Below are 16518 nucleotides of genomic sequence, written 5' to 3'. Positions count from 1 at the left end.
AACCAGGAGCCAGGAGCTTCCTCCAGGTCTCCCACATGGGTGGCAGGGGCCCAAGCACTTGGGCTATCTTCCACTGCTTTCCCAGGCACGTTAGCAGGGAACTGAATCAGAAGTGGAGCAGCCGGGACTTGAACTGATGGATGTCAGTGTTACAGGTAGTGGCTTTACCCATTACTCCATAACACAGGCCCCAGAACTTAATTCTTAAACTCTTGAAACTGGTTTTCCGCAAGCCAGGGCTGTCATTGTGGGGTAGCAGGTAAAGTTGCTACCTGTAACATGGGTATTGGGCATAGGTTCAAGTTCTGGCTGCCTCACTTCGGATCCAGCTCTCTAATGCACTTGGGAAAGGCAGCAGCAGATGGCCCAAGTGTTTGGGCCCTTGTACCCATGTGGGAGACCCAGATGAAGCTCTGGGCTCCTGGCTTTGGTCTGGCCCAGCCCTGGCTGTTGCTACCATTTGGGTAATGAACCTGTGGACAGAAGATCCCTCTTTTCCTAACTCTGCCTTTCAAATAAATAAATAAATCTTTTTAAAAAACTTTAATGTCTGCTCTTTTTTTTTTTTAAGATTTATTTACTTGAAAGGCAGAGTTATACAGAGAGAGAATGAGAGGCAGAGAAAGAGCGAGAGAGAGAGGTCTTCCATCCGCTGGTTCACTCCTCAGATGGCCACAATGGCAGGAACTACGCCAATCAGGAGCCAGGAGCCTCCTCTGGGTCTCCCATGCAGGTGCAGGACCCAAGGCTTGGGCCAGCTTCCACCGCTTTCCCAGGCCAGCTGGGTAGGAAGTGGAGCAACCGGGACTCTACCTGGCACCCATATGGGATGCCGGCACTACAGGCAGCAGCCTCACCTGCTATGCCACAGCGCCAGCCCCAATAAATAAATAAATCTTAAAAAAAAAAAAAAAAGTGGAGCAGCCAGAGCTTGCATTGGCACTCGTGTGGGCTACTGCTGTCACAGGTGGTGGTCTAACCCACTGCACCAACACAGCAACCCTGCATCTCGCAAGGTCAACTCACCTGTACGAAGGCATAGTAACAGACCAGCAGATGATAGACGACCTGGGAGATGACAGCCCAGCCAAGGCCCTCCAGTGTCTGCGGGGAAGGCAGGCTGCCCACTCTCACAGAGCCGATCAAAGTCCCTGAGAATCACAAAACGACACTTGGAGGCGGGAGTCTTTAAAACGTTTGCCCTCTTCAGACTTCTGCCTGCGACTCGCCCGTCCCCGATGATCAAGTGGTCTCTCCATGCCACCCAGCGTTTCCTTGGTGACTGCTGCATGAGGTCATGCATACAAAATGCTCAGGGACAGGCTGACTCCACTGAAGCTGGGAGAGCATCCCAGCTGGTACAGGTGTCGCCGAGTTGGAACGGCCGTGAGATCTGTCTCGCGCCACGAGCTCATGAACGCTAAGGTGTATGTGTGAGGGACTTCAGAGTCCACCTGGGAGGACTAGGAATGTCGTCCCTAAGGTCGTGAAAAGTCTCGGGAGCATCGACTTCCCATGAAACCCCACAGCACTGGCACTAAGGTGTCCCCCTGGAGGGAGGAGGGACATCCAGGAACAGGAGTCCCTCCTCCATGCTTATCTCCCGCTCGAATCTTTGGTAGTTAGCAACGCTCAAAACCCTGCGGAGAGCCTCAGGCTGCCCGCTGCTTCACTCAGAAGTGAGACAGGAGGTGCAGGTGCTGGGCACAGCGGTTAGGCCGCTGCTTGCGACACCAGCGTTCCGTATAAAATGAGTGCCTGGGTTTCTGTCTCGACCTCGCTCTTGGTTCCAGCCTCCTGCAAATGCCCACCGTGGAAGCAGTGGTGACAGCTCAAGTATCTGGGTCCTTGCTACCCAGGTGGGAGACCAGGAATGCATTCCAGGCTCCTGGTGTGGGCCTGCCTAGCCCTGGCTATCCCAGGCATTTAGGGAGTAAATTGGCAATAGGATATCTGTGTGTGTGTGTGTCTGTGTGTGTGTGCACACACGCATGTACCATTCAAGTAATTTTTTTTTAAAAGAAAGAAGACTAGAGGAGTGGGCATTTACTTTAGCGGTTGAGATGCCCGTGTGCCACGTTGCTGTGCCTGGATTCAGGCCCCAGCTCCAACTCCTGATCCAGCTGCCTGCTAACCCAGAGCCTGGGAGGCAGTGCTGGCGGCTCAGTGACTGGATCCCCGCCACCCCCTTGCAAGTCCCAGACTGTGTTCTCATGCCCTGGCGCTGGCCTGGCCCAGCCCTGGCTGTTGTGGGCTCTGGGGGCGTGGACCAGTAGATGGCAGCTCTCTCTGCCGCTCAAAATAAGTACGTAGGAACAAGGGCAGGAGAAGCTGTGTGCCCTCGGCAGGTCTGGGGACGTAACATTGCCGCTCAGCAGCAGGACACTGGGGAGAGACGGGCAGCAGGATTGGCACAGACTTCCCTCTGGGGGCAGTGCCTGTGCCAGCGGCCTTCCAGCTCCTTACAAACACCGCTGCAATGACAGTGACGGGGCACCAGTAACCTACAGGGAAAGAGAAACAGGAAGAAAGAGAAAGCTGTGTGTGTGCAGCAGCGATGTGTGTGGTGCAGGAAAGCTACATCCTACAGAAGCAGACTGTCTAAACTCGCCGAAGGGAAGCATGACTCAATCGTTTCTAAAGTCCAGGAGAACCACGTGAAAAACTAAGTGGCTGCTTCTGTGCCGTTAGGATCTGGTGGAGATGAACAGAGTTCTGGGTTTTCACTTGTACCATTGGCTTTAAAAAGATTTTTAAATATTATCTGAGACAGAGAGACAGAGAGAGAGAGAGAGAAAATATCTTCCATCCACTGGTTCACTTCCCAAATCCACAACAGTCAGGGTTGGGCCAGGCCAGAGCTAAGGCAGGAACTGCATCTGGGTCTCCTGCACTTGGGCCATCATCTGCTGCCTCCCAAGGTGTGCATTAGCAGGAAGCTGGACTAGAAGCGGAGCGAGGACTCAAACTGGGAGCTTTAATATGGGACGTGGGCTCCCCAGGTGTCAGCTGAGTGCTGTGGCATATGCCCATCTTGTACCTCTTTGACTTTTACAGTTATATGCAGTAACTTTAAAGCACCTTTCCATACGTGGTCTAAGGGAAAGAACGCGGGCCTCTTCCCAGGATGCTCAGGTCCAGGAGGAGGAAGAGGAGGGACAGGCTTTCATACCCACATCACTGGACTCCAAAGTCAGGGTCACCACACAGAACAGGTTCACATTCGCATTGAAGACCACAAATTCCACAGAGAGGACTTTCGTGCACCGGTCCAGCCAGCGCTGCTGTTCAAGGTGCTGTAGGACCCTGGGGAGACGGGCGAGGACACACAGCTGCTTTCCGCATCCACACGGTGCCGGAGGGCGGACCCCACCGCGGCCAGAAGCTCCACGTCCTGGTCTAGCTTTCTTGTAAACCTCCGCCGACTACTCGTGCCCAGGCTTACACTGGTGTCAACTTGCATGTCAGCGTGGTAGACTACAAAATGAAAGTGCTCACAAGAGCATTCAGACCAGGGGTCAGCGTTCAGGAAAACTCATTTGGGGTTTAAGGTCTAAGACAGAGTGAGTTTCCTGGCTATGTCAACCACTTCCATGGGAAATATTAACGGCCACTCAGCCAGCTGCTCGGTGAGGAGAGGCAGCAGCAGTGTCAAGGTCGCTTACTTGGCTGGCCTGGTGGGTTTTGGACAATTCCTTGCTGTAAGCTAAGAGATCATTAGGGGATGGACTCGGCATTCATACGCTGACAGGCGCTGAGTTCCCAGGCCTTGGAGAGATGGCCAGAAGCAAGCGCTGGGCCCTGCTGCCCAGGGCTCGGGCTGGCTCACCTGGCGGCAGTGCTGGAGTTTTTTCCCAGCCTCACGACACAGCCGCCTTCCGAGTAAGCGGCAAACTCCCCCTGGATGGGAGAGCCGCGCTGGGCCTCCTCGTCCTGGTGGTGCCACATGGCCTCCGGCGTTGTGATGTTGGCATTGGGGGTTCCCCAGTGAAGGCCACAGTTCCCGGTGCCCTCCCAGGGCTGCTGCGGTGGCGTCCCCTGTTCCTGGGCAGAGGCTGCAGCCGGGAAGGCAGCGCGGATCTGACGGAGGAGGACCGTGCCCAGGAGGAAGCAGTTCCCGTCGGTGATAAACCCTGGTGAGAGAGGAGGGCGGCGCGTGACACCCACCGCAAGATAGAGCAGCAACGCAAAGATGCACACGGCCGTTTTCAGTTTTATTTATTGAGAAGGCAGAGTGTCAGAGTGTCGAGAGAGAGAGAGAGAGTGTCGAGAGAGAAAGAGAGAGAGAGAGAGATATCTTCCACTTGCTGGTTCACTCTCCAAAACCAGTGCTGACATGGGTGCCAGTGGCAGCTTGACCCACTGCGCCACCACACTGACCCTCCACGTCACCATTTAAAAAAATTTTTTTTTATTTGACAGGTAGAGTTATAGACAGTGAGAGAGAGACAGAGAGAAAGGTCTTCCTTCCATTGGTTCACTCCCCAAATGGCTGCTAAGGCCAGCGCTGCGCTGATCCAAAGCCAGGAGCCAGGTGCTTCTCCTGGTCTCCCATGCGGGTGCAGGGGCCCAAGCACTTGGGCCATCCTCCACTGCACTCCCAGGCCACAGCAGAGAGCTGGCCTGGAAGAGGGGCAACTGGGACTAGAACCCGGCGCCCATATGGGATGCTGGCACCACAGACGGAGGATTAACCAAGTGAGCCACGGTGCTGGCCCCCATTTAAAAATTTTTTAAATAAGTGCAAGCTGGAGGGGCTGGCACTGTGGCACAGCAGGTAAAGCTGCCACCTGCAGTGCTAGCATCCCATATAGGCACTGGTTCAAGTCCCAGATGCTCCACTTCCGATCCAGCTCTCTGCTGTGGTCTGGGAAAGCAGTAGAAGATGGCTTAGGTGCTTGGGCCCTTGCACCCATGTGGGAGACCCAGAAGAATCTCCTGGCTCCTGACTTCGGATCGGCCCAGCTCTGGCCATTGTGGCCATTTAGGGGAGTGAACCAGCAGATAGAAGACCTCTCTACCTCCCTCTCTCTCTCTGCCTCTCTGTAACTGCCTTTCTTTTTTTTTTTTTTTTTTTTTTTGACAGGCAGAGTGGACAGTGAGAGAGAGAGACAGAGAGAAAGGTCTTCCTTTTGCCGTTGGTTCACCCTCCAATGGCCACCGCGGCCAGCGCGCTGCAGCCGGCGCACCGCACTGATCCGATGGCAGGAGCCAGGAGCCAGGTGCTTTTCCTGGTCTCCCATGGGGTGCAGGGCCCAAGCACCTGGGCCATCCTCCACTGCACTCCCTGGCCACAGCAGAGGGCTGGCCTGGAAGAGGGGCAACCGGGACAGAATCCGGCGCCCCGACCTGGGACTAGAACCCGGTGTGCCGGCGCCACTAGGCGGAGGATTAGCCTAGTGAGCCGCGGCGCCGGCCTGTAACTGCCTTTCAAGGAAAAAATGAGCAAGTATTTTATGATAAATGAATCTATACACAATAAAATGTGTGATAAAATTAAAATGGTTCAGAGTGAAAATTATTTTCTTTGAAGTTGTACTAGAAAAATCTGTCTCAGTAATCCAGAAAAAAGAACAGAAAATTGAGCCACTGTCTGCAGTGCTGGCATCACCTGTGGGCACTGGTTCAATTCCCAGCTGCTCAACTTCCAGTCCAGCTCCCTGCTACTGCAACTGGGAAAGCAGCGGAGGATGGCCCAAGTCCCTGGGCCCCTGCACCCACGTGGGAGACTAGGAAGAAGCTCCTGGCTTCTGGCATTGGCCTAGCCCAACCTGGTCATGTGGTCACGTGAGGAGTGAACCAGCAGATGGAAGATCTCTCTCTCTGTAACTCTGCCTTTCAAATAAATAATAAAATCTTTATAAAAAAAAGCTAATACAATTGGATAGGAAGAACAAATGAGGTCTAAATATTTAAACAAGGAAGTGAAGCTTTCACCATGTGTAAATGATACCTGTAGAGGAATTAAGAGAATCCACTGAAACTCAGCAAAAGTCACTCAGTAAAGTGGCAGGTACTAAATAAATCAAAATCAGCAGCTTTCATGTAGTCACACAATATTTACGTGGAAGGTATAGACAAAAATGTCATTTATAACACCAACGTAAAGGAGAAAACAAATCTTCAAGAGATGTGCGGAGGCTGCATGATGAACAGTTCTGAATATTACTAAGGCAGACGAAGGAAGATGAGGACAAGTAGGCAAGAATACTGTGACTCCAGATAAGAAGGAACGATATAAATGTGTCAGCTCCGCAAATTAATCTTTGTAAGCTCTCAGTCGGTGTCTGTACACATTTCTAAATCTGTATTACAACTATATAGGCTCTTCATAGATTAAAAACACTTCCACAAGACAAGAAAACAAAACCAAGGAGCCCAGTGAAAAAAATAGGCAAAGAATACGGACTCGCACCATGCATTCAGTCACTTTGTTGTAGCCACCACGTACGGAGTACGCACATGTGCTGGGTCTTGCTCTAGGTACCAGGAACGCAGCCCTTGCCTGCAGAGCGCTCGTGTTGAGGAGTGACAGGAAGTGAGCAGGGGATATTCAGGCAGTGAGAAACGCGATAAAAGGGTAGCTGGACAGAGCGTGTTTTGTGGGGAGACAGCAGTGCGGTGCCTTTAGGTAGGATGGTGAGAGATCCTCTGAGCAGATGGCATAGGATAGGCCCCAACAGACTCCGGAGCACATCACGCAGACACCGGCCGGGGGAGCAGCAAGCTCCTGGGCCCTGGGGTGGGAGCGGGCTCCACATGTTTGCAAAAACAGAGGAGCAGACGGCGCAGCTGAGTGGATGAGGGTTGGAGGAGGAAGGCAGGCGGGGCGGAGGGAGCTGGGAGCCGGCTGTGCAGGCCCTGGCAGCCTTAGAGGATTTGGGATTTTATTCTAAGTGGTTTTGAGTGGAGAAGGAACAGAGATTCATGTTTTAAAAATATGAGGAAGGTGGAAGGAAGAATGGCAAGGGCAGGCACGTCTGCTGGCTGGAGGTGAAAAGCGGTGCCTGAGCTTAGTTTTAGCTTCCGTTTCTCTCCCGAGTGTGGCTGCACCTCCGACTAGTTCAGTCTCCTGGATTGCCTGAAAACAGAGATCCTCACTGCGCTGCCAGGGCCATGGGAAGACGCTCTTATATCTTGCTCATAGGAGAGTTTCTTGGTAAAACCAACCAGGAAAAGCACTTTGGAAATATTTTTTCTAAATTAGAAATTTACGCATACTTGGACCTAGCAAGTCTTTCCCAACGTCTATTTGCACATGTGGGATGTTAAGTATGCCTAAGGCTATGGATGGTGGGATTGTTTTAAGAGCAGAAGATTGGGAATGATCCAGGGGTCCGTCACTAGGAAGCGGTGAGGTCAACCGTGGTGCATACATGCGATGCAACGTCACACAGCAGAGGAATGAAGCTTACGAGCGGCGGATGGGACAATCCCCAGACGAACTGAGCAAAGCAAAAGGCATGACCACGTGTGCTGCCACTGACTGTCAAATATATTTCCAATGGGGCTGGCGCTGTGACACAGTGAGTTAATCTTCCGCCTGCGGCGTCAGCATCCCATATGGGTGCTGGTTCTAGCCTCAGCTGCTTCTCTTCCAATGTAGCTCTCCGCTATGGCCTGGGAAAGCAGTAGAAGATGGCCCAAGTGCATGGGAGACCTGGAAGAAGCTCCTGGCTTCGGATCAGCCCAGCTCCAGCCGTTGCAGCCATTTGGGGAGTGAACCAGCAGATGAAAGACCTATCTGCCTCTGCCTCTCTAATCCAGCCTTTCAAATACATAAATAAAATCTTTTAAAAAGCATATATTTCCAAGTGCACAGATTACTTCTGAAATACCGGGTGTCAGTGCCTCTGGGGAGGAGAGAAGGGGCACTTGGGACAAGGCTGTACATTCGCATTTTCTCCACATTCACATTCTGATTTAATACAAGTCTCAACGTGGGGAAAATAAAAAAGGAAGGTGAGGATGCCGGAGAATCTGGCAGGAGAGCTTAGTGGCCGTTGTTAAAGGACCCGGCTTCTGCAGGAGTGACCGAGTGCTCCAAGATGGACTTACTTTGCCCTTCTTCTTCTTCTTCTTCTTTTTTTTTTTTTAAATTTGGCAGGTAGTGTTATAGACAGTGAGAGAGAGACAGAGAGAAAGGTCTTCCTTCCATTGGTTCACTCCCCTAATGGCCGCCATGGCCAGCACTGCGCCACTCTGAAGCCAGGAGCCAGGTGCTTCTTCCTGGTCTCCCATGCGGGTGCAGGGCTCAAGCACTTGGGCCATCCTCCACTGCCTTCCCGGGCCACAGCAGAGAGCTGGACTGGAAGAGGAGCAACCGGGATTAGAACCCGGTGCTCATATGGGATGCTGGCACCGCAGGCGGAGGATTAACCAAGTAATCCATGACACCAGCCCCCACTTTGCCTTTCTTACATGAGAAAACATTTAATTGTGGTAGAATTCTGATCAGTTGTTTTCCATCTCACAAGAAAGCCCAAAGAGGCAAAGCGAGCAGAAAATGCCACGGGAGAAGTTTTACTGCAATCCTTCCCTCACGGCGACTAAACAGCGGACTGGACTCTTCAGGAAAGTCCTCTTATCTGCACGCTACCAGTGATCTGCCGCCAATGGCTAGAAGTGGCCCGCGGACGGGGCGGCGAACGAGCTGCCGCAGCTGCACATACAGCGCAGGCTGGAGTCCGTTCTCACTGCTTCCCACCCGCTGTCTAACTCGAGTCCCTCGTCTTTGTCTGCACCTGCAGGTCTGTTCCTGCTGTTCCTGAGTACGTCCAGGGAGTGTGGGCAAACTCCGTGGTCCTAGGAGGTGGGTGGTGCTCCCATTGCCCCAGGAGTAACACCCAGGGAATGCTGGGTGCCAGATTCTGTTTTAAGCCCTTGTATTTATTAACCTTTCAATCTTCACATCACATTGTGAGATGACACCTACTGACCACCTGGGGAAACTGAGGCACAGAGGGTCAAGAAATGTACCGAAGATCACACTGCCAGGAGTGGAGAACAAGGCTGCAACCTGGGCAGACAGGTGCCGAGCCTGCGCTTCCTCCCAGGATGCCCCTCTGCAGGGCGAGGAGCCCGCACCAACTGTGAAGGTGCAGACACTAGCCACCGAGCCTTTGGTTCACTCTGAGTCAGTCAATGTTCTATTCAGCACAGATAGAATCAGACTGCAAGAAGGTTGTCCTGAGCCTGTAACCACCACCACCTAAAACCGAACTCACCAGGAATGAGCAGGCAGGAGGCGGAGCTGCCTCTGTGAAACCCTAGTCCCAAGAACACCTTTTCTAAGAAAAGCACGGAGGTGTTGGTAACCGGTGAAAAGTGCTGAACAAGAAATTATTTCCTAGGAAAGCAAAAAATGTCAGCATTTGTTTATTTTCGTCTATGTGAAAGGCAGGGAGAGAGGGGGCAAGAGGGCGACAGAAAGGAAGAATCTTCCATCGGCTGGTTCACTCTCCAAACGCCTGCACTACCCAGGGCTAGGCTGAAGCCAGCAGGCGGGAACTCCGCCTGGGTCTCCCACGAGGGTGGCAGGGCCAGCCACGGGGTCATTCCCTCCTGCCTCTCAGGGCGCACCCGCAGGAAGCTGGATCGGGAGCAGAGTAGCCAGGTTGCAAACCCAGACACTTCGATACGGGCTTCCTAACCCGGATCTGGCTGAACCCTCTGTGCCGCAGCACCTGCCCCAGCAAAGAACTTCTTTAGCATTTCTTCAGCAGCGGTCAAGGCAAAGCACCCTCCCTCCTCCTCGGGGAGGTTCTTGGCACTACTGGGTCCCATCCATCGTTTCACTCTGCCCCGGGCCGGTTCCCAGCTCACTCTCAGTGTCCAGGCGGGTTGGTGGAGGTGAACTGGATAGCCACGCAGGGAGGGCTCTGCATACGCGGCTCTGAACCCAGCCACAGCCCGTCCTGGGTGGAGCTCCTCGGGTGGGGCTGCTGCCCTGGCGCTGCGTTCCCGGGCTTGGCTGAGTCCAGCAGCCTTTCTGGTTAATCCGTGCTGTCCTCCTTATCGGCCGGCCTCCTGTGAGGCTCCCTAGTGGCAAACAGCCCTCGTGGGCCTGATCACACTTGGGTGAGCAGACAGAAGCTGAACCGACTTAGAGGCGGCACGGGGAGTGGACCCCAGGTGCCCACAAAGCTGTGGCCTTATCAGAACGCCACTAGAGGGTGGGCATCGTGGCGAAGTGGGAAAAGCCACTGTGCTAGACGCCTGCATCCCACATTGTTGTACCTGGTCTGCGTCCCGGCTCTGCTTTTTTTTTTTTTTTTTTTTTTTTGACAGGCAGAGTAGACAGTGAGAGAGAGACAGAGAGAAAGGTCTTCCTTTGCCGTTGGTTCACCCTCCAATGGCCGCTGCGGCTGGTGCGCTGCGGCCGGCGCATCATGCTGATCCGATGGCAGGAGCCAGGTGCTTCTCCTGGTCTCCCATGGGGTGCAGGGCCCAAGCACTTGGGCCATCCTCCACTGCACTCCCTGGCCACAGCAGAGAGCTGGCCTGGAAGAGGGGCAACCGGGACAGAATCCGGCGCCCCGACCGGGACTAGAACCCGGTGTGCCAGCGCTGCAGGTGGAGGATTAGCCTAGTGAGCCACGGCGCCAGCCCTGGCTCTGCTTCTAACCCTGGGAGGCAGCAGCAAGGATGGGAGAGACCTGGACGGAGTTCCCCGCTCCTGGCTGCAGTCAGGCTGTGGTGGGCATTCGGAGAGTGAACCAGCAGTGGAAAATCCGTGTCTCCCTCTCTCTGCCAATGAATGAATGAATGAACAAATCTTAAAGAAAAACAAGCGCTTGTTCCTCTGAGTACTTCTCGCTCTCATGTGGCTGGCCCCGGTGGGAGTCCTCACCTGTGTAATTCCCATACAGGTTAGGCAGGAGGCTGTGCCTGGCCCAGGGGTAGAAATCTTCCAGAAGCTTGATTTCTGAGAAGCGGTGAGAAAAGCTCTTGCGGACGGCCTGATGGAGGTGAAATCGGTTGGAATTCTTCCCCGAGTAGACTGTGCTCAGCAGTAGGCCAAGGAAGAGGATTTGCACTGGTTCAGGACAGGGAAACGCAACGGAACGTGGGTGGTGAGCTCACCTCTAACCTTTGTCTCCATTCTCCCTGAGCCCACAGAGTCTTGCAGCTCAAAAACAGCCAAAACTTGGCAATTTCATGGGCAGGGTTCAAAAAGTTCACAAAAAATATGTGTTCCCTTTAATTCCATTTCCCACAAGCTTCTCTCGAGCTCCCTTGTCTATATTATTCCTTCCCAGAATTTTTCTGCCACTAATCAAAACTTTAAATAAGATACTTCTCTGTCTCTCTCTCGTGCCACTTCCTTTCAGATAAAATCTTCCAAAAAATTACACAAATTGATGCCCCCCCCCAAAAAAAATTGTGATTTATTTTTTTGACAGGCAGAGTGGACAGTGAGAGAGAAAGACAGAGAGAAAGGTCTTCCTTTTTGCTGTTGGTTCACCCTCTAATGGCCACCGTGGCTGGCGTGCTGCGGCCGGCGCACGGCGCTGATCCGATGGCAGGAGCCAGGTACTTCTCCTGGTCTCCCCTGGGGTGCAGGGCCCAAGCACTTGGGCCATCCTCCACTGCACTCCCTGGCCACAGCAGAGAGCTGGCCTGGAAGAGGCGCAACTGGGACAGAATCCGGTGCCCTGACCAGGACTAGAACCCGGTGTGCTGGCGCCGCAAGGTGGAGGATTAGCCTAGTGAGCCGCGGCGCCGGCCATGTGCTTTAGTTCTTAAAACCGAGGGCTCTGGCTCCCTTGCTGTCTCACCTGACTGCGCTCACAAGAGGAAAAGTCACTACAGAACCAGAAGTTGTCACCTCAGGGCCAGGGGATCCCGCACCGCACCGGAGGCGCTGAGACCCAGCACTGACAGCCACTGTTGCCAGTCTTTTCATTTGCCCTCCACCCCTCGAGGCACGTCCACCAAGTACTGTCACCGCTTCTGCAGGCCGAGAAAGGGACTCAGGCACGCAAAGAAATCTGGACGCCAAGTTCAGGATTCTGCGTGCCACACACCGCCCTGCTCACGGGACACTGATGTATCCTTCTCTCCCCTTTCCACCCCCTCCCCGGAAAACGTGGGCCACACGGCCCGCAGCCGCTGCCCCTCCATACCCACGATGTCCCCGGTCAGCTTGAAGAGCTTCTTTCCCTTCACAGCTCCCGCGGGGGGCGCGGCCGCGCTGTGTGTGGCTGGGGCTCTGTAGATGGGGTTGTTCTGATCTCTCGAACCAGGTGGCGAGGGAGAACATTTCGCTGTCAAAAAGCCAAATGCAGTTCACAGAGACGTTACGTTTCGTTAGGTGGTCATTCACCAAAGCTTCCTGACTGTCTCCTGGGAGCACGTTGGAAGAAACACTGAAGAAACCAAGAACAAAGTTACTTCAGGGCCGCCCCTCACACTCGGCTGAAGGACTTGTTTTCAAAACACGTGCACCCGCCGGGACCAGCTTTACACACACAGCAAAAGTGAGTTACGAGAAAAACGAAAACGGAAATGCACAATCTAAGCCCCATTTTGAAAACTAGGTTCCACAGGCATGAAATTAGTCTGTCAGATTATCCCAAAGTCTTCGAGATGCTTCCTCTCAGTTTCCGGATGTACCCTGCACTAGACAGACAGCGCCAGCCAGGGACCGCGCAGTGGGCGGGGGCCTGCGGCAGCACTTCTCAAACTTAACGTTTGTCACCTGGGGATTTCTGTTGCGTGTGGATTCTGGGCTGAGACACACGATTCTGCATTTCTGGTAACTCCAGGGGATAATTCCTATGTGCATTTTGAAAAAAAAACTATGCATGTATTTCAAATTTTTATTTGCACAGAAATAAAGTTACCCCTTAATTCTATCTTTCTAGAACCTCGTGAAGCCTGCTGGTTAGTAACCGCCCACCTGTGGCCCATTTCATCCCCACTCCATGCTTCATCCCCTGCTTCCTCTGAGGGGCCCTTTCCTTTTTATCCTAACTTAAAATACAAATATTTTTTGCTTTTTAAAATTTTTTCATCTTATTTGAAAGAGAGATCAAGAGAGCAAGGACTCTTCTATCCAGGATTCACTCTCCAAATGCCTGCAACAATCAAGGCTGGGCCAGGCCAGGCTGAAACCAGGAGCCTGAACTCAACCTGGATCTCCTATGCGGGTGGCAGGGGCCCAGGTACCTGAGCCATCACTGCTTTCTCCCAGGGCTTTAGCAGGGGGCTGGAATCAGAGGAGGAGCCAGGCTGTTTGGCATGGGATTTAACTGTTGTGCCAAATATCCGCCACTACTTTGTTTGAAATGCACAGAGACAAAGAGAGGGGGAGAGATGGAGACAGAGACACACAGATGTAAGCATCCCCTGGTTCACTCCTCAGGTGCTCACAATAGCAGAGGCTGGGCCAGGCTGAAGCCAGGAGCTGGAGCTCAAGCTCATGGGTGGCAGGGAACCATGCACTTGAGCCATCACCTGCTGCGTCTACGGATGCACATTAGTGGGAAGCTGGAACTGGGCGCAGTGCTGGGACTCAAACCCAGGCTCTCTCACACGGGATGTAGACATTCTAAGTGGCACCTGAACTGCTGTTCCAAACCTCCACCCCTCAGTGGATTTCTATTTCATACGTAATTATATAGGGGATATTGATATGCATCTCTAGTCAAGATACACATTATTTTACAGGATTAAAACACCTACGTGGGGCTGCTGTTTGGTCCAGCAGTTCAGATGCCTGCCTCAGCGTACCTGGGTCTGAGTCCTGGCTCCACTCCAGACTCCAGCTTCCTGCTAAGGTGCACCCTGGGAGGCAGTGGCGAGAACTCAACTGGTTGGGTTCCTGCCACCCATGCAAGGGCCCAGAAATGAGTTCCTGGCTCCCAGTCTTCGCTTCCTAGCCACTGCGGGCATTTGGGGGAGTGAACCAGCAGAAGGGGACGTGTGCCCTCTGTAACTCTCAAGTAGAAAAATTAAAATGATTGTACTAATTTTTCTGCCACTTGTTTTTTGGCCCAACACTGTGCTAGTGAGGTTCAAAGGTTCTATGAGTAGCTCTAGTTGGTTGTGTGTAGGTCAGACTCCCTTAGGCTTGGGAGAAGAGATGAGTTTAGGATTACTCTGCCATGTTCAGAGGGTGGTAATGGCGCTGGTGGCGATGAGGGAGCACCTTCACGACGAGGATTTGTGAGGTGTGTCAACACTCCATTCTAACCCGAGACACCTGCAGGCATCTGGAGCCCTAGAACGGAACCCAGGGCTCAGCAGAGAGATGCAGAAGGCACTCCAGACACGGGGGAGGGCTGGAGAATGGAGAGGAAGAGGGGGTGTAGGAAGGACCACTGATCAGCCTTGGGTGGAGGAGCAGAGACAGGCTCTCTGAGCAGATAAAGGCACCGAGTCAGGCTGGATGCCACCTGGTGATCGGCTCTTGGCAGAAGCGCAGACAGAATGACGAGACTTACCAGCGAGCGCCAGGATCCTCCTCGTCTGTTGTTCCCTCTCTCTGCTGAGCCATGGTATCCTCTTCATGAGCAGCGAGAGCATGAAGGTGAGGACGACCACCTGCACGGGAAAGTCACGGGACAGCCGCGTGAGCCCCAGCAGACCTACGAGACGGTGACGGTGCTGATTAACAGCGAACTTCAATTATGTGGCCTTTGTTTGTATGGAAAAACTGAATGAACTGTAAAGCTATCTCATCGCACAGGGATGTGGAAGTCTAAGTAATGTTAATGTCAATACCTTGCCTGCGGTTCTTTTTTTTTTAATATTTATTTTTTATTTGAAAGGCAGAGTTACAGATAAAAAGAGGGAGAAACAGAGACAGAGGGAGACCTTTCATTGGCTGGTTTGCTCCCCAAAGGGCCACAACAGCCAGGGCTGTGCCAGGAGCCTGGAGCTTCATCCAGGTCTCCCACAGGGGTGCAGGTGCCCAGGAACTTGGGCCATTTCCCCTGCTTTCCCAGGTGCATTAGCAGGGAACTGGATCAGAAGTGGAGCAGCCAGGTCTCCAACTGGCCCCCTTACACGATGCTAGAATTGCAGGCAGCTTTGCTTGCTACACCACAAAGCCAGCCCTTTGCCTATAGTTCTTAATCTGGATGATTGGAAAAAGCATAAGAGACTCATGTTGATTTAGGTTCAGTAATCTATCTTTGGAAGACATCTGATAGATAGACCTGTACTTATTTATTTATTTTAAATATTTTATTTATTTTGAGAGGTAGAGTTGCAGACAGAGAGAGGCAGAGGTCTTCTATCCTCTGGTTCACTTCCCTAATGGCTCCAGTGGCCAGAGCTGGGCCAATCTGAAGCCAAGAGCTCCTTCTGGGTCTCACACATGGGAGCATGGGCACAAGCACTCGGGCCATCTTCCACTGCTTTCCCAGGCCATAGCAGAGAACTGGATTGGAAGAGGAGCACCTGGGACTCGAACCGGCGCCCATATGGGATGCTGGTGTCACAGGCGGGGTGTCACTAGGCCACAGCGCCAGCTTCTATTATTTTAAAATTTATTAATTTTAAAAAGGAGAGAGAGGGACAGGAAGGGAGAGAAGGGAGGGAGAGAGAGAAAGCATTCTCTAGATCCTTGCAATAGCCAGGGCTGGGCCAGGATAAAGCCAGGAAGCTGGAACTCCAGTAGTTGACAAGGACCTAATGACTTGAGCTATCACCTACTGCCTCCCATAGTGCGTATTAGCAGGAAGCCAGATCAGAAGACTTGAACTATGCCTTCCAGTGTGGGATGTAGGCATCCCAAGTAGCACCTCTCTTTCTCGGTTTACTTGAGAGGCAGAGTTACAGAGAGAGGGAGAGACAAAGAGGTTTTCCATCCTCTGGTTCACTCTCTCAATGCCTGCAATGGCCCGAACTGGGCCGATCTGAAGCCAGGAGCCAGGAGCTTCTTCTGGGTCTCCTACATGGGTGCAGGGGCCCAAGCACTTGGGCCACCTTCGGCTGCTTTTCCAAGCCATAAGCAGAGAGTTGGGTCATAAGAGGAACTAGCGCTCATATGGGATGCTTGCACTGCAGGCACAGGCTAAGCCCACTACGCCACAGCACCAGCCCCAGTGCTTGACTTTTTTGAAGTGTCAAGATCTCAAGGTTTGGCCGGCGCCACGGCTCACTAGGCTAATCCTCCGCCTCTGGCGCTGGCACCCCAGGTTTTAGTCCTGGCTGGGGCACCGGATTCTGTCCCAGTTGCTCCTCTTCTAGTCTAGCTCCCTGCTGTGGCCTGGGAGGGCAGTGGAGGGTGGCCCAAGTGCTTGGGCCCTGCACCCCATGGGAGACCAGGAGAAGCACCTGGCTCCTGGCTTTGGATCCGCGTGGCATGCCGGCCATAGCGGCCATTTGGGGGGTGAACCAACGGAAGGAAGACCTTTTTCTCTGTCTCTCTAACTCTGCCTGTCCAAAAAAAAAAAAAAAAAAAAAAAAAGAAAGAAAAAGAAAAAGAAACAAAAACCAAACAAAAAAGATCTCAAGGTTTATCAGAAGTCATCGAAGTTTAGAGTTGCGCGAGACCTCAAGTAT

The 16518-nt window shown here is 52.9% G+C and overlaps 1 protein-coding gene across 1 annotated transcript in view; it reads right to left on the bottom strand.

Annotated features, from left to right (window-relative positions):
* Positions 1-16518, bottom strand: part of PKD1L3 (polycystin 1 like 3, transient receptor potential channel interacting) — a 57959-nt gene that overhangs the window by 4615 nt on the left and 36826 nt on the right. Inside the window, exons 18-23 of the mRNA XM_051846978.3 lie at positions 14451-14550; positions 12129-12269; positions 10853-11038; positions 3830-4133; positions 3173-3306; positions 1027-1151 (exon numbers count right to left, since the gene is read on the bottom strand). Of these exons, the coding sequence (XP_051702938.3) occupies positions 1027-1151; positions 3173-3306; positions 3830-4133; positions 10853-11038; positions 12129-12269; positions 14451-14550 (990 nt within the window). The remainder of the gene's footprint in view (positions 1-1026; positions 1152-3172; positions 3307-3829; positions 4134-10852; positions 11039-12128; positions 12270-14450; positions 14551-16518) is intronic.

Source organism: Oryctolagus cuniculus, chromosome 18, assembly GCF_051225735.1.
Source record: "Oryctolagus cuniculus isolate XC-2025 breed Fujian yellow rabbit chromosome 18, ASM5122573v1, whole genome shotgun sequence".
Taxonomy (NCBI): Eukaryota; Metazoa; Chordata; class Mammalia; order Lagomorpha; family Leporidae; genus Oryctolagus; species Oryctolagus cuniculus.
Note: the sequence above shows the minus strand (reverse complement) of the source record. Positions and strands in the feature narration are given on the sequence as shown.